The sequence below is a fragment of the Monodon monoceros genome, unplaced genomic scaffold, assembly GCF_005190385.1.
Source record: "Monodon monoceros isolate NGI ecotype Baffin Bay Population unplaced genomic scaffold, NGI_Narwhal_1 Super_Scaffold_16, whole genome shotgun sequence".
Classification (NCBI taxonomy): Eukaryota; Metazoa; Chordata; class Mammalia; order Artiodactyla; family Monodontidae; genus Monodon; species Monodon monoceros.
Genome location: NW_021703772.1, coordinates 50,223,814 through 50,246,609, shown reverse-complemented (window position 1 = coordinate 50,246,609; position 22,796 = coordinate 50,223,814). Strand labels below are relative to the sequence as shown.

The 22,796-nt window shown below is 34.3% G+C and overlaps 1 protein-coding gene across 1 annotated transcript in view; it reads right to left on the bottom strand.

Moving 5' to 3' along the window:
- NCKAP1 (NCK associated protein 1) overlaps positions 1-22,796 on the bottom strand; it is a 98,887-nt gene that overhangs the window by 46,211 nt on the left and 29,880 nt on the right. Inside the window, exons 3-13 of the mRNA XM_029225622.1 lie at positions 17,193-17,285; positions 16,936-16,992; positions 16,065-16,207; positions 15,887-15,977; positions 13,177-13,314; positions 12,303-12,351; positions 8,119-8,275; positions 5,421-5,477; positions 2,876-2,972; positions 2,395-2,501; positions 1,513-1,645 (exon numbers count right to left, since the gene is read on the bottom strand). Of these exons, the coding sequence (XP_029081455.1) occupies positions 1,513-1,645; positions 2,395-2,501; positions 2,876-2,972; positions 5,421-5,477; positions 8,119-8,275; positions 12,303-12,351; positions 13,177-13,314; positions 15,887-15,977; positions 16,065-16,207; positions 16,936-16,992; positions 17,193-17,285 (1,122 nt within the window). The remainder of the gene's footprint in view (positions 1-1,512; positions 1,646-2,394; positions 2,502-2,875; positions 2,973-5,420; positions 5,478-8,118; positions 8,276-12,302; positions 12,352-13,176; positions 13,315-15,886; positions 15,978-16,064; positions 16,208-16,935; positions 16,993-17,192; positions 17,286-22,796) is intronic.

The window sequence follows — 22,796 nt, the reverse complement described above, 5'->3', positions numbered from 1 at the left end:
ACATAAGGTCTTTTTTCTTCACTATACCTACCGTCACAAAGTTGTTGTACAGAAGTAATATACTATCAATAAATTTGCCAATTATTAATATTAGTATTATTATTGCTGCTGCTACTACTATTACTATAATCCCAGAAAAAATAAAAAATTAATTTTCTCAGTATTGTTAAAATCCAATTTATATAAAAGACACCAGAAGACATGGAGTGACTTAAAAATTCTAACACTTTAACATAAATCTGTAAAATGTATTAATAAATATCCAGCTAGTCACAGTAAGTTTCAAAATGCCATGAAACCAAGAGTCTGGTTTACTTTTTTAGATTGTGATAGCACAGTAGACTTTGGTTTATCTGCTAAGTAATAACTATTCCAAAAAAAACTGCAGCAAAGCAATAACACTCTAAGCATAAAATCAGCTTTTCTATCCCCCCTTTTAATAGACATTATTAAAGGAAGCATATGAGCTCCATCTAGTGGATAAAAGAAATAAACTAGTTTAGGATAGTAAACTATAAACTGTATATAATCCAGGGTAAACAATTACATGAACAATTTTTTTTAATTTGCATTTTTAGGTAGGTTTGAAAGAAAATTCGGATATCAAAGTATGGTTATTTACGTGGAAAATGACTAGTTTTAGAGTAGTCTTAATATAAAGATAATTCGTGATGCTCTTCCTCTGTACCATATGTTAGCTTATTATAGACATCTGATTTTTAAAAATGAAAACACTGAAATATTATTTTCCTTACAGTCAATTTATTTGGCATAAAAATAAATCTATATTAAGATTAAAAAGACTGAATCAAGAAATTATGGAAAGCAAAAAAATGAAAAAAGCTAAGACTAAAAATCAACAGAAGAAAATCCAAACTGAAAATAAAATTAGGACATTTTATTAAACTACGACATCTAGATGAATTTTTTTTTACTCACTGTTCTCTAACACACTATGCAAAAAGATTTATCTTCTGTTTTCTTCTAATACTTAATTATCAATTATAATGTCTCCATGAACTCTTCTTGATCTCCATAGCCACTGCCCAAGTTCAGGCTCTCAACAGCTCTCACTTAGCCTACTACAGTAATTTTTCTTCTGATCTCTCTGCATCCTTACTTGGCCCCCAGCAATCTATCACCAACACTGAGTCAGGGTGATCTTCCTAAGTATTAAATCTGATTTATGACTAACCTCCCCCTTTGCAAGGCCCTCTATAATTTGGTTACTGTACCTCTCTACCCCCAAGATAAAGAATTATTCCCTGCATGTGTTCACTATGAGTTTTATACACACGTAAGCATAATGCCCATCACACTGAACTACAACAAAATGTTTTTGCCCCTCTAGATGATGATCCCCTTAACAAAATATGACCACGACTTACTTACATTTGTATCTTCACCACTTGGCAAAAGATTACTTTCGTAAATGTTTACTGAGCAAATAAATCAGTTATTAGAGAGGAGGGAAATAAGGAACAAAAGGGAGAATATGACATAATTTTTTACCTGCACAAGTTCATTGAGGACAACAGCATCAAAGCCAGAAAGGTACTGCACGTAATACCTCTGCATTACAGGTCCGTATTTCCTTACATGTGCTCTAAGCTCTTCCATGTAAAATATTAATTCAGCAATGTGCCTTTTTTAAAAAATTCAAGAAAAATATTTCAAAAATTAAATTCACTGTTATCAAGGAAAATATGAAATGCCTTTGATATTGCTACATTAAGTTTCTTCCTTAGAAAAAGCATTGTTAAATATTTAATGTCAACTAATTTCTTTTTATATTATTTCATATAAATAAAGAAATCATGGAAAGCAAAAAAAAAAGCTAAGAATAAAAGACTGATAAAGGAAAATACAAAATAAAAATAAAATGAGGACATCTCATAAATACATCATTAAAAAATCATAAATGAAAGAAGATTACAGTATTAGGGAGAAGTAAGATTTTTCTGTATGCTCTTATTTCTCTGATTCATTTACCTAACTTGTATTGAGGGACCGTGGACTAAAATGAGAGAAAGATATTACAAATGACACAGTTGCAACTCCATTAGGATTCTTATTCAAATTTTTGTGTAGTACATAATTTTGAAACATGAATTCCATAAGAAATACTATACTATAGCAAGAAAACAAACAAGAATTCTATGACCAGCTAGAGTACTAAAGAGAAAACATTTAAAGCCCTAATTCTAAGCTAAAGTTGACTTTGCATTGTAATTCATATCACCTAACGATATATTATAAATATTCCCTCCATTACGACAAATATGAAAAGCCTTAAAAAAAGTTTTTAAAAATAATGTTACTTTAGTCCCCAAATTCCATAGCCCATAAATCAAAATATACAAAAATCATACTTTTTAAATGTTGCTAACTTACTTATCTATAAAGTCATCTGCACTCTTCTTTGGCATGTTATCTGCATGACGAAGTAGCCAGATAATTTCATCACGGGCAAAGGATAATGCCATAAAAACAAAAAGTGCCTGATAGATATTAAAAAAATAATAACATTATTTACTCTCATGCAAAGATTAAAAACAAAACGTATTCATAATCTTTCTCCAAGTGAAAAGTCATTAGCAAAACTGATAATACCAACTTTAAAAGACAGAAATGAGAAAACAGAGGAAAACTTCAATGTATCAGGGAAAGCATGCACATAAACAAGATGTGAGGAAGATGCAGGAAGGTCTGATTTACGAGTGCCAAGTCAGCAAATCCACTCTCAGCTAAATATAAAATCCACTTATGTAGTCCCTGACTCAAAGTTTAGTAAAATTTCAGAGAGAAGAAAAAAATTTTTAAAATTTTAATATGACACACTGATTGTAGTTGAAATAAGGATTAAATCAATTACCTTGGGACCTAGCAAGCCAGGTTGATCAGAGAGGACAGTAGCCAATTCTTTCAGTGCAGACCTTAAAAACTTGCGTCTTTCTCTGTGCATTGAACCGCTATAGGGAAAGACACCCACCATTACAGTTTATCTGTTTCTAGTAAACTTATTATTGGCAATTAAATAACATCATTTCAGGGTCAACTTCCAAAGTTTTCTTAGGAAACAGAAGCCCTTACAAATATCTTCTATGTGTTTGTCATTAAGTGACTTTCCAATCTCATCTTTATCCCTGCCTTTCTTGTGCTGTTTTTAACCATGCTTATTTTCTTCTCTCTAGCTATCAAAATCCTACCCAAACTTCAAGACCAATCCTTCAAGAAGTATTTCCCAATATACAGATGTCTATTTCTGAATAATTTCTGCCAGTTTAGTACCATATAGACTAGCACTCTATAAACTATATTGTGAAATCCTCAAAAGTATTCACTGTTCTATTGTATAGACTTGTCACCCCCACATAGAATCAATAAATATAACTTAATAAATATCTGATAATCTATATCCTCCTTTATTAAGTATATTCCTATTAAATATATAAAACTGACTAAATAGGGGCCTCCCTGGTGGTGCAGTGGTTGAGAGTCCCCCTGCCAATGCAGGGGACACGGGTTCGTGCCCCGGTCCGGGAAGATCCCACATGCTGCAGAGCGGCTGGGCCCGTGAACCATGGCCGCTGAGCCTGCACGTCCTGAGCCTGTGCTCCGCAACGGGAGAGGCCACAACAGTGAGAGGCCCGCGTACCGCAAAAAAAAACAAACAAAACAACAAAAAAGAAACTGACTAAATAAAAGCTATATTCAATAAGGTACTGGGATGAAATCTATTTGGTGCTACTGTTCAAAAACAGAAAGATGAGGAAAGGATAATCATAAATATTCATGTACTAGGTATCTTAAAAATAAAATACAATTTAGAAAAATTTATTCTCACACATTAACAAGGAAAAAAAAACACAGAATATTCTATAAATTCCAACTCCTCATACTATTCAAAACATACACCATTCCAAAAAAGTTTTAAAATTTAGATAGTTGCAAAAAATAAACGGCCACACACACACCACACACACCATATGCCAAAAAACTAAGTATTGATAGAAGAAATATGCAACACCAGAAATTAAGCTGTGACACAACAGATTAATTTTAGAAGACATATTAAAACCCAATCTTTGCCTATGTGACCTTAGGTTCCATCTCTCTAAGCTTCAGCCTCTCATCTATAAAGCAGGGATGATGACACCTGACTCAAAAAAATACATCTTTCATGATGCCTAATCTATAGTACCTTTACAATGTCAGTATAATTCTAATGACAAGCTCTCTTTTAACTGACAATAATAAACACATCTGGTGTAATATCTAAGAAGAAAGTGGGCAAATGTTTTGATTATTTTGCTACACAGGGTCGCTGCAAGGAATATTAACATCGAGAGAAAATATGGAGTACTATGGCACGTGTTAATGAAGGATAAGAATTACTACTCCTCACTATTTATACCTGTTTTATATAATAAATAAAGGGAATAAAAATGCCTTACTTTTAAAAGATCTTTATAAAAGATAGCTGAGACACCATATATCTGCCTAGGGTCTAACACATGAATAAGTCATAATCATATGTATTTCTGTAGGTCAGGAAAGAAATTCTAACACATTCCAAAGTATGTTATTTGTACTAGAGAATCATTTTATAATAATATAAGTACTTTATTCAAGTGAAAAAATGCATAGGAAATAATATACTACAGTTAGCAATGAATAAAGATGATTTAAATTCCCAATATCCATTTTACAGCCTAAACCTAAATTCTAAAACTTCTTGTGGTTTTATATTTTTACCTGTGACAGTGGTGCTTATCTTTTCTCTGCCTTATAGAAATACTGATGGATCAGGTAATGTTATCTCTACATTACCTAGACTTACTGGAGAAACTATTCTATACAAGTATATCATACATAACAATTAAATGAAATATCAAATTATTCATGAGAAAATTGAAAAGTTGTTCAAACATCTTAAATACACTAATTTATATATTTACTAATAAAATATATTTACTAAAATTTGGGAAAGGTATGGGATTAACATACTTTGAAAAGTAAATATCATTTGGGAGAGTGTAAAGATATGTCCATTTTCATGAAGTATCATAAAAATCATCATAACTTGCAAAGTATTGGCACCAAAGCATAGTGGCAATAAGAGAACTGAATGATACCAAAATAAAGTCCTCTGTATAGTATTCCTTAGAGCATTTTTAAAAACAATTCAAAAATACTTAAAATCTGTCTGCATTAGCACCAATACAGAGACGTTGGTGTTAATACACTGTACTCTGGTACAGATACAGAGGTTATAAACTTATTCCTCATTGGTTGAAAGTCCTTCACTCCTACGACCATATCTTACACACCATTAGTCTGCACTCACTTCAACAAAATAATGCTTTAAGAAAGGAATTCTTGATTAAAAGTTCCACAGGTAAGTTAGAACTACTTACGCATGTGACACAGCTGCCTCTTTGCATTCTCTTATGTCATTAATACGCTTATTATAGCTATGAGCAAAAAGAAAAAAAAGGAAATATGTTAATCTTAATTTGGTCAATAACAGTAAAAATAAGTTAGTCAAATACTAGTCAATTAAAAATGTCTTATTATCAACAAGAAAAACTGGCCTTCAAACTAGAAATACATGGAAGAAGTCTATCCACATCCTTTTCTAGCACCTTAAGTATCCAATCAACTATTCTTAGAAAAATAAATCTCGTATTATATTAAAATCCAGTAATAAAATTAAAATTTACCACGTAGATTTTTATTTTATTAAATACACTTCCTTAAACCCCCAATAGAGACATTAAAATTATACTTCTAATATAATTAGCAGTGATTTCCAAAACTTGGAAGTGCTGACAAAGCTATTACTTCTGGCTTTTTATCACTTGACTTTTTATGCTATCTCGTAAGCATAAAAAAATTTCTCAAAGGACACATACTAGTGATCAATACTAGTGACTGTTTGGGAATACGGCTTTTGTGGTGGAGAAAACTGGGGCAGGAAAGCATTTGACTACTTTAAATCATTTTAAGGAACAGAATTATGGGTGATTTTTACTCACCATTTTAAAAAAAACACTTTTTTTTCTGAATTAAAAACATTTAAATAAAAGAAACTGAACACCAACATCAAACAGTTTAAAGGTACCATCTAAAAAATAAATGCTAATAAATATATGTTAATTTCCTTACTACTAAACGCAAAAACTCAAAATTCCTAAAATGTTAAAGAAAAATTATCTTCCTGACAACCTGGCTAAAACCACTTAGACCAAGAACTTCAACTTCTAAATTAAGTACGCTAAGATTTTTGTGTTCTTTAGGGAAATGTCTAAAATACACTAATTCTGTAATCGCTGACCTGTATAAATAATGAGCTTTTATACTTGTGGTCTGACTTGTAATTACTATAATAATTCACATTTTAAGTTGGATCAATCACTCACGATTTAATAAAAAATTAAAGCTTTTCAACTTTAAATACAGAGATTCTTAAATGGTAAATTTAACAAAAATTTGCGTAACAAGGGAATTCCCGGGCAGTCCAGTGGTTAGGATGCAGGGCTTTCACTGCTGTGGGCCCAGGTTCAATCCCTGGTCAGGGAACTAAGATCTTGCAAGCCATGTGGCATGGACAAAAAAAAAGGCGTAACAAAAAGACAATCAGTTTCATGATGCCATTAAACTTATCTGTACCATATGTACCATATGCTCACTCGATATATGGAGGCTGTCTGGTTCTAAATGTTTACATATATTTAAATATAATTCCACAGACAGGATGTCAGTATGCTAAGACATCACATAAGTTTCAGGATTTTTGAACTGAATCAATCAGAAAATGACAAAGCCCACAACAACACAGGATATTTCCAGGTACTCCATCCTATATAATAAAAGGTGAACTAAGAGTTGAAAAATACAGAGGGTACTGTTTCTCGTACTATGACTGAGAGACTACCTGCATGAGAATATCAGAATCACTTATGGTGACAAAATCAAAACAGCGGTCACTTGAGAAGGCTAGAGGGAGAGGGATCAGGGGTGGCAGTACTGATCAGAAAGAGGCACAAGAGAATTTTCTGGGGATAACGGAAATATTCTGTATCTTCATCTAAGTGGTCACCAAGAGTATTCATATGCAAACTTGTTGAGCTGTACACCTAAAATTTATGCATTCTTCTGTTTGTAAATTTACCTCAATAAACTACTGGGGGGGGGGAAGGGCAGATTTCTTTAATCTCTCTAAGATACAGATAAAGGAGATACAGAAGGTTAGAGGTGATGCCCAGGAACCTGGATTTTAATTTGCATCCCAGGGTACTTCACATGCACACTAAAATTTGAGATAGTATAGTGGCTTAAACTGTCAGTACTAGACATAGCTTTACGTTTTAATAACTAATAGATTTTTTAAAATCTCAATTTCTTTAGGACATTACTGAATTGGATATGAAACAAATGTAGGTAAATTTCACTTCTATGAAGCTGCTGACAAACCCAACACAATTATTTAATATTTTCAGGTTCGGGGGACCCCCAGGATATTTTAGATGCTCCTAATTTCAAAACATTTTAAAACCAAGCCTGAATTCAACAAATGCAGGCATTAAAAATTCCAAGAAAACAAATTTGAGGATCATTTGTGTTACAGGGAATGAATCACTTAGAATACTTCCTTATTATAAGGAAACATGATTTCCTTTTTGCAGTGTCTGACTTCTGTACTTGTTATAATTAATTTAATGAAGTGTTTTTGATTCATATACTTTTCTAAATGCAAGATATTCTAAAATACACTTGTAAAATAGCACTTCTAAAAATTTCAACTCTTAAAATGTACATTGTGCTTTTAGTAATATTTATGTCTAAAACCATATTACAATATGCAAAACAGTACATATCTTCTTTCTCCTAGAATGTACATTTTGAAAGGGCAGGAACACTAGATTTTTTAACCTGTGAAATTACCTGTAAAAAATATCAGGATCACTGCTAAAAACAACTTGGTGTGACTGGTAAGTTGGTATAGGCTATATCTTCTTGTGTAATATGATCCTTCTCTATCCCCAAAACTTTAATAGATATTCCACTCACTACTCTTCTCCAAAAAAGACAAAAAAATTGAAAATGCCATACCCTCGTATGTTTACGAATAAGTCTTCCGCAGCTTTGTGAATGTGGAAAACTTCATCCCGAAAGAGAGAGAGGCAAGAGCTACTTTGAAGAGCTAGCTTCCAAAGGTTCAGTGCTGTTGCATCAGTATTTAGGATCCCATGGCACAAAATAAATCCAACTTTAAACAAATGAAAAAGAAGTGCAAATATAAAAGTATTCCAAAGTTAGATTATTTCAGTTACAGGGTAGCTTTTTAAAAGTAAAGAAACATTAACAAATCACTAAACTGAGGCTTTTAAGTGACAGTTAATAATACATATACATACAAGATACCAGCAATATTTCTCCTTTTCAATTATAATTTTCTGTACTCTGCAAAACCAGTGCTTTGAACCTGCACTGATGAAATGGGAAAAAATGTCACTTCTGGGTTGAGAAGGAAGCGGTTTTAAAAAATGAGTAAAAGATACTTTAAGCCAGAGATCAGAAGCTACCAGTTCACACATAATACAGTAATCATTACAGTTCTAACAAAAACTGAAAAAGCTAATCTACTCTTCTAAATCTCCAGAAGAAATTAAATAGCATCTCACATTTTCATAGCAAATTATAGTTACTAAATAAGTCCTTTGACATGATTATCCTATAGTGTAGAAAGAACCAGTGGTATCCTTTTCTTATAATTGAAGAAATGAAGGTCAATGACTTGACTAAAGTTATACTAATAAAGTATTAGAGCTAGACTTTGCCTCAAGCAGTTACCATTAGTCCAATATTCTTTCAATATATTACGCTGCTCCCTATCATATGAATTTTGAGTATCTTTTACCTTCTGTCATCTAATTTAGAAATCCTACACAAATGTGTAATGCTGCATGTTTGTTGATGTCCTCCCTAGCGCTCTATTCTAGGCCATAGAACCTCATCTTTCATTCTTTCAACATTACTGAGTGCGTATTATAAACTAGGTACCGTACTGGCCAGTTACAAATTCAATCCTATTTTCTGAGATTTCCCTCTGATTCTCAACAGTCACTCCCATCTTTAAACTCCTGAATCGTTAACATTTAACTTGCCATTTGTCTTTTATTCTTAGCTCAACCTTCCTTTTAAAGGGTCACTATTATTATAAGCAAGCTAACTCTTAAGCATATATTGAGGAGTCATACATACAGAAGTACATTGGGGCTTCCCTGGTGGCGCAGTGGTTGAGAGTCCACCTGCCGATGCAGGGGACACAGGTTTGTGCCCCGGTCCGGGAAAATCCCACATGCCACGGAGCGGCTGGGCCCGTGAGCCATGGCCGCTAAGCCTGCGCGTCCGGAGCCTGTGCTCCGCAACGGGAGAGGCCACAACAGTGAGAGGCCCGCGTACCGCAAAAACAAAAACAAAAACAAAAGTACATTGAACTTCCTGAAATATATTAAGATGTTTTTCATACAACAGGGCCCCCTAAATGCAAGCCTAATTATTTGATCTAGTACGTAACCAAAGAAATAGAACATACTGTATGAAAATTTTAAAAATCCTTGAGAAGTTTTGTAAAAGTTTTTGCCTCGTGTACTGACATTTTTTTAAAAATAAATTTATTTATTTATTTATTTTTGGCTGCATTGGGTCTTCATTGCTGTGCACGGGCATTCTCTAGTTGCAGCGAGTGGGGGGGCTACTCTTCGTTGTGGTGTGTGGGCTTCTCACTGCAGTGGCTTCTCTTATTGCGGAGCATGGACTCTAGGCACACAGACTTCAGTAGTTGCGGCACGCGGGCTCTAGAGAGCAGGCTCAGTAGTTGTGGCGCACGGGCTTAGTTGCTCCGTGGCATGTGGGATCTTCCCAGACCAGGGCTCGAAACCATGTCCCCTGCATTAGCAGGCAGATTCTTTTTTTTTAGCAGGCGGATTCTTAACCACTGTGCTACCAGGGAAGTCCCATGTACTGACATTTTATACTCTAATCCCCTTAGTACAATGAAATTTCACTTAGTGCCTTGTACCTCAATGTATACTTAGATTCACAAGATTGCTGTTGATAATAAAATTTCTCTGAGAATATTATCAGTTTCATTATGGGTTACTGTATATTTTACTTTTTTAAGATATGAGTCACATTATACATTAAGATATATTCATTTGTTTATAAGATCAATAAAAGGTAAACTAATTTAAAATAGCCCAAGATTAGGAAGACAATTTATTAACTGAAGCACACATTAACCTCCTTTCCCCACTAAGGTCCCAATAAAAGGACAGGAAAAAAAAATTTTTTAAGCCATAAAAATATTAGAAAACAAGACAGAAGACCAATACTAGACAAGAAAGTTGGAGAAAATCTTTGAAGAAAGAAAGACTGTACTACCAATTTAAAAAGAGGTCTTTCCCAAGGAGTCCTCTTAGTGTAATTAATAGAGTAAGAACGGACCCTGAAAAGAATATCAGGATAAGTTATGGTGCAACTGCATTCAAAAGAGCAGGGTCCTCAACATTCCAGACCCTCAACAATGCTTGGTCCTAGGCTATAATCTAGACCAGTGACTCTGAAACTTTAGCTTTCTAGCAGGATCACTGGGAAGGCATATTAAATCACAGGTTGCTGGGATCCATTCAGAGTTTCTCATTCAGTAGGTCTAGGGTAGAGATCAGTATTCTGCATATCTAACAAGTTCCTAGGTGATACTGCTAGCCTTTGAACTAATCTAGAGCAAAGCTCTAAAGAAAGTAGACCATCTTCTATAGAAAGTCCTAGAGTGGGAATTGATGTCAAAAAGAGAAGTGCACAGTTTGACCTATTTCTATTAATTCTACTCAAGGCTCAAATAAATGAAAGCAGCAAAACTGAGTAAACATTCCTTACTTTGGGCAATTGTGGTTATCCCAAATCTGTTTGCCTTTTCCATGCCCAGGTATCCTCCCCTTACGGGAGTCTGTCTTCTGACTCACATCCCTGGCTCATTACACAAAGCCTGCATTCAGCATTCCCTTTTAAGGTAAAGACTGCGGGGAAACAGTCCTATTTAATGCTTGAGGTCACTCATGCCACCTAACTCTACTAATCACACTAGTTCTTTATCCACACATCCATAAACATAAAATAGTCAAGGATCACCATACTTTTGAGCAAAATCAATACTCTGAAAGTTGTGTTTTTAAATCAACAAAGCACGAAAACCTTAACTACCATTATAAAAGAAAATATAAACATCCAAATCTGATCAACATAAAAATTATAATTAATAAAAATGGCTAAGGGCAGGGGGTGTGTGCTAAATTCTTCCTCTTTCATGCTAATAACAGTGCTACTCAAACTGCCAGTGCATACTGAGATTAAGTAGAGAACTGAGAGTATTTAGAAACTTTCATTTAGAAAACTTTTCATTGACAGCAATTTATAAGTAGAAACCTAATAACAATCAAATTGTTAGATTAAATTGAATCTAATAATTAAAATGTGGGCTTTTATTTTGTCTTTGCTTATTACTTTATCTGATAATTCCAGTAATTCAGTTCCACTGTATTTTATAAAAGTATCAATCTAAAAATCACTAAAAAAGAAAAACTGGTCCTTCACCAGTTTTAGAAACAGTATAATAAAAAGTCATCAAATGTTACCTAAATGTCACCTAAATGTTAATAAATTAAGAAACAAGAACTATAAGAACTAAAAAGCACAAATTGCTCAAAATTATTCCCCTCTGCCAGTGGACCTGGGGTGGTAGAAAAAATTACAGCAATTCTCATTTATATTATATCTGTGTGTCTATTTCTCCCATAGTTTGTGAACGTCCTAGGAGTGCAAACAAGTAATTTTATCTCCCATGCAAACATATGAGTCATCTATTACATATACTAAAGTAAATTAAGACCAAAAACTTTAACTGAATAAATGCAATATGAAGAAAATCATTAAAAATAAAATAAAAATTTAGTTTGGATGGTCGTGTTGAGAGGAAATATAATGTAGACCATCAGCCTTGGATTTAGTGTGGGTTCTCTGTCTTTGTCACTTACTAGCTGTGTGGACGAAACTTTAGATTCCTCATCTATAAAACAGACCATCTACCCTAACAGGGTGAGTATAAGGACTGAATGAGGTAATGTACATAGAAGTCTTAGTACAGTGCTTGGCACAAAAGTAATACATGTTACCTGTTATTTTTCTCTAAAACTTAAACCTGAGGGGGTAATCAAAAACTAACCAATTTTACTTACAGATAATCCATTTTTCCATGGCATCCAAAGAGAGATATTCGCAAGGCATCTTAAAAAGAGAAAATATAAATTTGTGGCTTAAAGAAATTCTTAAAAAAATATTCTGTACTGAGTCACTCCTCCTTCTCTTCCTCCTGAGAAGTCTGACTACTCAACTCTTGGTTCAAATACCACCACAACATATTTGAAAAGTTGGATGAAAGTTTTATAACCTATATTTATACTTGCAGTCCATAAAGGACAATGAAAGCTGTGCCTCTTTCACATTTACCCACCCTGAAACTTCTCTTTAAAAAATACTGTTGCTAAATTGTTTTCAATCTGGTAAATGACTACTTCCAAATTTCCCAAGTCTCTTGCAGAGTTTGCAGTATTCCAAAGGATAAAATTTTAGTCAAGTTAAAGAAAAGATTTATGTACCTCAATGTTCACTGTCTCACCCAAATCAGTAATTATGTGTGTGTATTCTCCATATGCGTAACATCTATGTTCATATACACAGAAAAAAGCTTGAAAAGAAATGTAACAGAATACAACAGCGATTTTCTCTAGTTGGTGAGATTTGGGATGATTTTTGTTTTCTTCTTTATAATTTTCTGAATCTTCCAAATTTTCTACCATAATAAGGCTAAGCAAATTTTTAAACCTTAAAAGAAAATACTCGTACTACTAATTTTACTAACTTAGCATCAGAATCTAGAAATACAAAAACTAAATGGTATGATTTAAATACTGAGCATTTTACAATAAATAAACTTCACTGACAGGCTAATACTTATTAGAAGAAAAACTGCAATAGCACTGCTTAACTGATATTTTTTTTAAAAAATCAACTTTACTATTTTCATTCAAAAAAGAAAATACAGAACCATACAGTGTCAGACTGTGCAGGGTTAAGCATTGTACTGGGTGCACTGATGAGACTCAATAATTGAGCATTTCTCCACTGGTCAGCTGAAAGATTCCTTCGTGGATACACCATCTGAAGAGAAATCAGTGCATCTGAAAGAGACTAATTAAATAGAAAAAAAGAAAGTTGAGGAATAAAATGGTTTTTTTTTTTCAATTTCCATTTAAATTCCAGCTACAACTGCTGTGTGTTTCTAACTGTATCATCGTAAAACAACAAGAGCGTAATTACAACTACGCTCCATATAATATTTGAGGTGGGTTCCAGTTATCCTCCTCTAGATTTTTTTTTTTTTAACTTCATGAAGCTACATAGATTCTGCATTCCTCAGCAAAAGCTTAGCTCAAGAAATCATGTTACTTTCTTCAGGTGAAAATGTTTGGCAATCTTGAGATCTTTATTTCAAAAAGGGTAGAGAGTCTAGGGTAATCATTTTGTGCATCACTTTCTACTCAATAGCTCTCACTGAAAGAAAAAGACATTAAGGTTACATGACTAAGTGTTAATAGAGCTCAACATGTTTCATATTTCTTCAAAGAATGCCTTCTAAAAATAACCCACTGTACTTTATCTTAATAAATTACTTACTTCTATTTGCCATTTGGTCTATTAATTACAGCTTTACTATCTAGGTATTTAATTTTTCATCTCATCTGATTCTTGCTTGCTTTTAACTATTCTTTGCTATTCACTCCTCCTTCCTAAAAATTCTGTACGAGTGGTTCTTTAATCTGGCTGCACATAAATTGCCAGGGAAGTCTGTTCAGAAAACGAGAATCCAGGGCTCTGCCTGAACCAGAACCTCTGGGAGTAAAGCCCAGGAATCTATTCTTATCACACTCCACCAAGTGATTCAGAATAGCTTTTTAAATTAAATTAATTGAATTTTAACAAATCCTAGCAAATACATGATGGTCTTTCTATCAAAACCCTGAGATATCACAGAACATCGGAAAAATCAAGATTAGGAAAAAACTGGTCTAATCCAAATGGACAATTCTCAAGTAATTATTAATTGTCTAATATAAACTAATGGCTATGGAGAACTTAGAGATCCAACAGCCTTTAAAAGAAATTTTCATCAACTAACTGGGAAAAGAACCAAATTTGAAGTGGCTAACTAAAAACAAGGCCATACATGATTGGCAAGAAGTTAGAAACAGATCCAGAGAAAAAATAGGAAAGGAGTAGGGAAGACATTTCTAGGTGAGGAAAAAGGACTATCAAAATCAGAGAGACAGACAACAATGATCTGCTCAGCACTTTGAGGAATCCTGGCACTTTCATCTACAATGCTGATTTTTACTTCAAAACTAATGTCATCTACTAGCCTCTTTCAAACTAATGATTCAACTAACTCCAAGACATTAAACCTACATAAATTTGTAGATATAATACAGCTATGCAAAGAAATTAAACTGGAAATGCATCTTCATAATTTTCATGGGAGTAAGAAAACTGAAGGAAAATTCTTGCTGTCAACTGTATGTCAAAAAAAAAAAGCATAGATTCATACAAAATACTGTATTACTAAGAAGTCTAACTCCGGGCTTCCCTGGTGGCACCATGGTTAAGAATCCTCCTGCCAAGGCAGGGGACATGGGTTCCAGCCCTGGTACAGGAAGATCCCACATGCCGTGGAACAACTAAGCCCGTGCACCACAACTACTGAGCCTGCGCTCTAGAGCCCGCGAGCCACAACTAGTGAGCCCATGTGTCACAACTACTGAAGCCTGCATGCCTAGAGCTTGTGCTCCGCAACGAGAAGCCACTGCAATGAGAAACCCATGCACCGCAACGAAGAGTAGCCCCCACTCGCCGCAACTAGAGAAAGTCCGCGCACAGCAACAAAGACCCAACGCAGCCAAAAATAAAATAAATAAATTTAAAAAAAAATTCTAACTCTCATCATTCAAAGAGAACAATGGGCCAAGATTCTAATATCCTGGGTTTTAGCTCTAGTTTTGCCACTACTGCTACCAAATGGCTTACTTCATCATATCACTTCTCCAGCCTCAATTTCCTTATCTATAAATAATGAGGATACCTGTAAATTTCCTTGATGTGCTTAGGAACTAGCCCTCCCTCAGAGAAGCCATAAAGGCAAGACTCTAAACCAAAACTACTTCATTAAGAACTAGTTTTTTAATATACCATAAAAGACAGACATGCCAAATTATCACAAAACTCCTGTAGTATTTCTCTCATTAAGAGGCTATATTATAATAATATAGCTAAAATTTATTAAATACTATGTACCTAAATACTCTTTACAAAGTAACTCATTTAATACTGCACTTTTACAGGTAAGAAAACTGAGGTACACTGAAGTTGGTTAAGTAACTTGCCCAATATTACACTGTAATTGGCAGAGTTGGGATTAGAACCCAAGCAATCTGATACAAATATAGACATTCTCAAATACTAAACTTCACTATCTCTATACACTATACTGAACCTAAAAACTACAATGGATCAATATATTCCTGAATCTCTATTCACTATTCTGAATCTAATTAATGAGTTCTCTGGTTCACAATTAGATAAAACCATGCATAACTATTATTCACATCTCATTATAATTTTCTTTCTTAAAAGTAGTTTATCACTCTAACTATCCACCCTTAAGCTATATCATATGCCTATTGAAGCACACCTAAAAACCAGCTCTTACCTTGCTATGGGGTACAAATTCTTCCATCATCTTCTTTAAAGGGTTTTCATAATCCACAATCATCTGACCAAGACGTGGGTATTCTCGGTCACTTAAAACAGACATATCAAATATCACTGAGTTGTAAGCCATAAAATTAATTGGGAATTTCACACAGATTTTTATAATGCAGGTTTACCTTGCTCCATGGGTCATTTCATGCGCATAGTTGTATAATCCAATGATTGCCTTCCTTTCTTCAATTCGAGACAGCAGTATCATTAGTGTTGTATACGTTATGATCAAATCTAAGTAGTTCTTCGTTAAATCAAAGTTTACAGTCTAGGGGAAAAAAACCATTAAGTTCAACTCCTTCCTATTTCACAAACTTTTAAGCACACACACAAAAATCTTCATGGCAGCTACTGAAAGCTAATAATTTTCTATAGTTATTTGTTTTACCCCCATTTCTGAAATTCTATCTAATTCCTTTCACCAAAAACATGCTTATAATTTTGGAGTTATAGATAATAGTTTTGTGCTTGTGACAAAATTTTATGGATGAAACAGAGTCTGTGATCACCCTATTCAAACTGCTAACAGTTTAAAAGAATAACCAAAACCAAAAAAATAATAAACATGAAAGCAAATCTCACTAAGCAAGAAAAAAGGAGTATTAAATAAATAAATAGGTTCACCATTAAGTCAGTGGAGACATTTTTCACTTTGACTTCCTTTATCTAGAAATTGACTTATCAAGAAAGAGTTTTATCAAGTATGCTTTTTATAGAGAAAAGGATTACTTGTGTAACCTTTTAAAATTGGGCCTATTAAAATACTAAAATTAACAACTATTTCCGAATATGTACAAGATTTATATTCAATGACAATCAAATAAACAAGTGAAAATACAGTATAACTCCTTACCTTAAAAAATACAAGCCAAATTAACAATGCTGAAACTTTATATACTAATCATTTACATTTTCTCTAAAGAAAAGCATTTGATCCCCTTAGTTCTACTAGAAACAGACAGAAGAATTGGAAATTTTTCTGAAAATAATACTTACAATATCAAAGAAGACTTGGCAAACATCAATAGTATTCAGCAATTCACAAACATGGTCCTGAAAATAAAAGTTTATTTAAACCTTTTACCTATATGAATACTACTAAATTCAGAAAACACACACAAATAAAATGTATTTTGAATTTTTGTTCTAGAAGAATTCTAATTTTATTATCTACAAGTGACAGAACAATTTATATGATTAACAAATATCAATCTATCTCTGAAATGTTAAATTTTATACATTAAAATACATACCTTAAATTCCATAACATCTACAAATGTAAAGTAATATAATGCCAGATTTTTCAGAATCTCTGATTTTTCTTTCTGTAGTTGTGCAAGCTGTTGCTGTGAAAACAAAATTAGAATGCATTGTTTACTGAGAACAAAATTATTTAGTTTTACTACAAACTATCTTCTTTTATGATTGCTAAATGGAAGCACAAGCTTTTAGGACAATATTTCTAGATGATTAAGGCTCTTTTAAAAAACCAAAATACTTGAGACAGCAACTGCTAATAGTGACCAGCAACTGACATTGTGAGGCTATAAAACGAATCAAAGCAGATTAGTACCAAACTGCACTACTATTAAGGAAAATTGGAAAGTGTTAGGAAAATTATCAAATGAACTCTTTAAAAAAACTAAAAACAACTCATAAGCATGACCACATTACTAGAAGTGGGAGAAAAGAAGGTGAAAAACATTATAACTTACACTACAAAAAACAATATGCTTTATAAATTTGGAACTTACCAAAAAGAACATCCAGGCAAAGCCACGTTACGCATGCAAAATAAAATGTAGATACAAACATAAAATACAGTAACGGTTCCCTGACCAGATCCACAAAACACAATAATACATTAAAGAAAAGCAAAAACCAAAACAACAAAAAAGATATGAGAAAGAAGCAAAACTAGAGTTAAGACACTGGTAAACATAAGAAGAAGAAAAATGTGAATACAAAAGACAAATATTATTTCAATCAACTGTATTATTAAATTTACAAAAGTCCTAAGTTTTCTCTTTAAAACAACTATTAATATAATTTCTGAAAGAATCCAGCCATATTTAACATCATATATCATAAGTCTGCCAGAATTCCGGAAAAGCATCTAGAACCTATCTGATACTCTGAATGTAGTCTACAGAATAGAAACTTCCACATCTTCCACTTCTGTTAGACAAGCAGAATCTCAGGCCCACCTCAAACCTACCAAATCAGAATCTGCCATTTAACAAGATACCCAGGTGATCTGAATGCACATTTAATATAAAATAATTCACCTAGAACATGAGAAAACCAGAAAATATGAGAAAGTGCTTCAAAATATCAAACTTGCTATCAAAGCCCATACAGTTTTGAGGCCCTCAATCAGTTCTTAAACTTACACCTACACAGGAGTGTTGGGGGAGAGGTGCCTCTACACATAATTGTATCGAACCATTATGATAAGTCAGAAAATTTATAATAGTGAGCATAGCATCAGGAGATTAAAAAAACTATTAAAAGACTATTTAAAAAACAGCAAGCACAGGGGTTTCCCTGGTGGCGCAGTGGTTGAGAGTCCGCCTGCCGATGCAGGGGACGCAGGTTCGTGCCCCGGTCTGGGAAGATCCCACATGCCGCAGAAGGGCTGGGCCCGTGAGCCATGGCCGCTGAGCCTGCGCGTCCGGAGCCTGTGCTCCGCAACGGGAGAGGCCACAACAGTGAGAGGCCCACGTACAGCAAGAAACAAAACAAAACAAAACAAAAAACAGCAAGCACAGCATTCTGGTAGACCCAACTATTATAAAGTGCCCTAGACACGGCAGTCCCTGAGGACATGTAAAAAAGTGTAAACGAAGTATCTCTACTTCCCCTATATGCCAGGCAAACTGAGATATATACTTATAGTGATGTATGTAACCGTTCTAGCTTTATCTGTGGTAGTAGTTGACTCTATTTTGAACAATATGTTTCAAAACAATTCTATGTTTATAAGCACACTTTTAATCATTACCACTCACAACATCAAGCAGACACCTTTTTAAATGATTCTGTTTCCTCAGATTATACTACCTTTACCTTGTTCAATAACATTAAACATTTACAATGGACGTCTTAATCCTTTCCCCTACTTTTCAGTACTTTAAATTTGAACTTTGCAAGGTAACAGGTGAAAGTAAACTCATAATATAATAGGATAAAAAGCAAAAGTATAATTTGGTTGCTACTGGGTTAATTATTAATAGTGCCTCCTTTCAATTTCAGTGTCCTAGTTTGGACAAAAAATGACACAGTCACCATCTTATTATGGGCCTTAAGGATCTTTTATACAAATTCTCATTTTGCATATTAAGAAGCTAATGCTCACAGAACTTAAAAGAATCTTCCCAAGGTTATATAACTACTTAATATGACAAGGCCAGGATTAAAAATTTCATATCCATGCTCCTGATAAAGTGTTCTTTCTACCATTCCACATGGCCCCCATCTTCCTTTTTAATAGTAAAATCTCATTATGGTCTCAATTTCTCATTCAATTTTATTTCCCCCCAAATTGTATGTAACTAGCCTCTACATTGGCTAAAACAAATTTACTGAACTAAAGGATATCTAAATTCAAAATAACTACTCAAGTTTTTAAGACCCTACATAATTTGGTCCTAATTTACCTTTCCAATCTAAATTTCCCCTACATCCATTCACACACTATACACAGTAGCCAAAACAAACTATTCACTACTTTCTACACACATCTCATGTTTTCTTTACTGTTTTCTCTCTTGAGATGTCCAAATTCCACCACTCACGTATGTCCAAATCCTACTACTCCTAAACTACTCAATTTAAATGTTGACTTTCAAGAAAACATCCCTGATTGAACTTTTTCCCTCAATGCAAATAACATCTCCCTACTCTAAATGTGTATAATTTCTAATAATATCACTTTCTACCTTATATCAGTTACCTGCAACACTATGAGACAGTGTATCAAACTCCACAGCCCATATCAAAACAGCTCTGCACATAAGAAGTACACAATATAAACATCTATCAGATGAGTGATTAGGACAATTTTAAAAAACCTTTATATGTCAGCGTCAGATGACATGTTTTAGCAAGTGACACCCACCTCTTACTGTGAAATCACGGCTAAATGACTTAACCTCTCAGAGTCTAATACCCCCATTATCAAAATGGGAGCTGATGTGGGCAGTTTAGCCAAGATAATATACATGAGAACACTTTACAGTGCCTGGCACCCAGAAGCTGCTCATTAAATATTAAGTGAATAACAGAAGATGCTCACAGACCACTTCTCCAAAATAAGCAAGAATAAAGCTGTTTTAAATAATCCCAATACTACTCATAGTACTTCTAATAAGACCTGATATTTAACTGAGCATGCTCTCTTTGCCAGGCAGTGTTCCAAATAACATACAAGTATTTCACAAAATCCCCTCAATGTCTCTACATATAGTTACAATTATGTTCCCTATTTAATGAAAATAAATTCCATAAAGCTCTGCATGAAAGTTCAACTATAACAACAAAGAATAAAAGTGTCTACAACTCCTGGGCTTCAACTGAAAAAAAATGCTCCTATTTTCGTTTTTAAAGTGAAGTAGAGCAGACACTATCAAAAAGTATTTAACTTCTAGGTTCAACATCCAGAACAAGTTGTTTTCCCATTATCTCTTTGTTTTATAGTAAATAAAAAGTAGGAAATGGTTTAAGAATATAGATCAGTAATAGATTGTTTGATGCTACAGAACAGAACATTAGAAAAGTACAATTTTGAGAAATGATTCTATCAATATTCGCTAACACTTTAAAAGCATATAATGGATACATGGGTTAACTATATGAGCAAAATATCTGTACAATGCTTTCATTAAAGCTTCTGACTGTGGAACATTATTCTTAAAATTTAAGTAAAATGTGTAGAAACAAAATAAACAGGATAAATAGCCATGCAGATCACAAAATAAGATCATATCTTTGCAATGAAAAATCTTGGTAATTAATCTTTGTACAATTAAGAAGCATTTTCTACACAAAATATAAGTATCTAAAAAACTGATTGAAATTTAGTATTTACTAGCTTTCATTCTTTCAAAGAAAAGATACTAGCAAATTACAATAAGGAACCAATGACTAAGAGAGCTAACTCAGATTTTCAACATAAAGGAAAGTGACTGAAGTCCTTTATTCACCCATTTCAAATATTCTTTCATCATCGAAACTGCTTATGCATAATAAATTATTTTTCTTGACCTAAACTATGCTAGTATTTTGTTCCTCTTAAAAAACAACCAAGTACAGAAGTTTGGTTCAGGGAAGGCTTTGTTCAATTTCTTAGTATGATATTCTAAATCAGGCTTTTCTTTCTTTTTTATTTAATTTTATTATTATTTATTTTGGGGAGGCTAAGTTGGGTCTTCATTGCTGCATGCAGGCTTTCCCTAGTTGCAGTGAGCAGGGGCTACTCTTTGTTGCGGTGCACGGGCTTCTCATTGTGGTGGCTTCTCTTGTTGCAGAGCATGGGCTCTAGGCCCGGGGGCTTCAGTAGTTGCAGTGCAAGGGCTCAGTACTTGTGGCTTGCATGCTCTAGAGCGCAGGCTCAGTAGTTGTGGCACATGGGCTTAGTTGCTCCATGGCATGTGGGATCCTCCCGGACCAGGGCTTGAACCCGTGTCCCCTGCATTGGCAGGCGGATTCCCAACCACTGTGCCACCAGGGAAGTCCCTAAACCAGGCTTTTTAAAATAAGAGTGCTGAGAGGCTATTTGTGTAAACCTCTTTTTTTTTTTTTTTTTTTGTGGTACGCGGGCCTCTCACTGTTGTGGCCTCTCCTGTTGCGGAGCACAGGCTCCAGATGCGCAGGCTCGGCAGCCATGGCTCACGGGCCTAGCCGCTCCGCGGCATGTGGGATCTTTCCAGACCGGGGCACGAACCCATGTCCCCTGCATCGACAGGCGGACTCTCAACCACTGCGCCACCAGGGAAGCCCATAAACCTCTTTTAAGGAACTGTCCAGCCACCACTCTACTCATCAACACTCATGTGGACTACTAACTATAGTATAGAAGCCTCCTAACTGATCTCTGTACTTCTGCTCTTGCCTCTTCAGTCTTCTCCATATAGTGGCAGGAGAGTGGACATTATAAGGTAACACACTACCCTGAAGAGATGATTCCAATGAAGGTTATACAAGATATTAACACTGGATGAAGAGTATACATGAACTCACTGTATTATTTTTGTTTTAGTCTAATATTATTTCAAAATAAAGGGTTTTTAAAAAAAATTTTAGTAAGTTTCCCATCACACTTAAAATACAAAGTCTCTTACCAATGTCTCAGAATAAAATCTAAATAGGACCCCTGCCTGTCTCTACAACTTCATCTCCCCTCATGCTCCTCCAGCCTCTCACAGTAGTTGTCATACTGGTCTGCGTGCTATGTTCATCAAATAAATTCACCAAGGTTGGTCCCACCTCTGAGCCTTTGCACTTGCTCTTTATCATGTCTGGAATGCTCTTCTCTACTTCTTCACATAGCTCAATCCTTCACTTCACTTCTCTTCAGAGAAGCCATTGTTGTGCACTTACCTAAAATAGTCTTCTCACCCACGTTACTCTCTTACTCCTCATCCTGCTTTCTATTTCTTCCTACCACTTATCTCCAAATAAAGGTATGTATTTATTCACTTTAGTTGTTTGTTGTCTAACATCCTAACTTGAATTGAGATTCCACAGAGGAAAGGAGGTTTGTATTATTTCATGCTATTGTATCCAAGGTCTAGAATACTAGCACACAGTAGATGCACTTTAAATGAATAAATGATCTTCAAGTTTCTCAACATAAG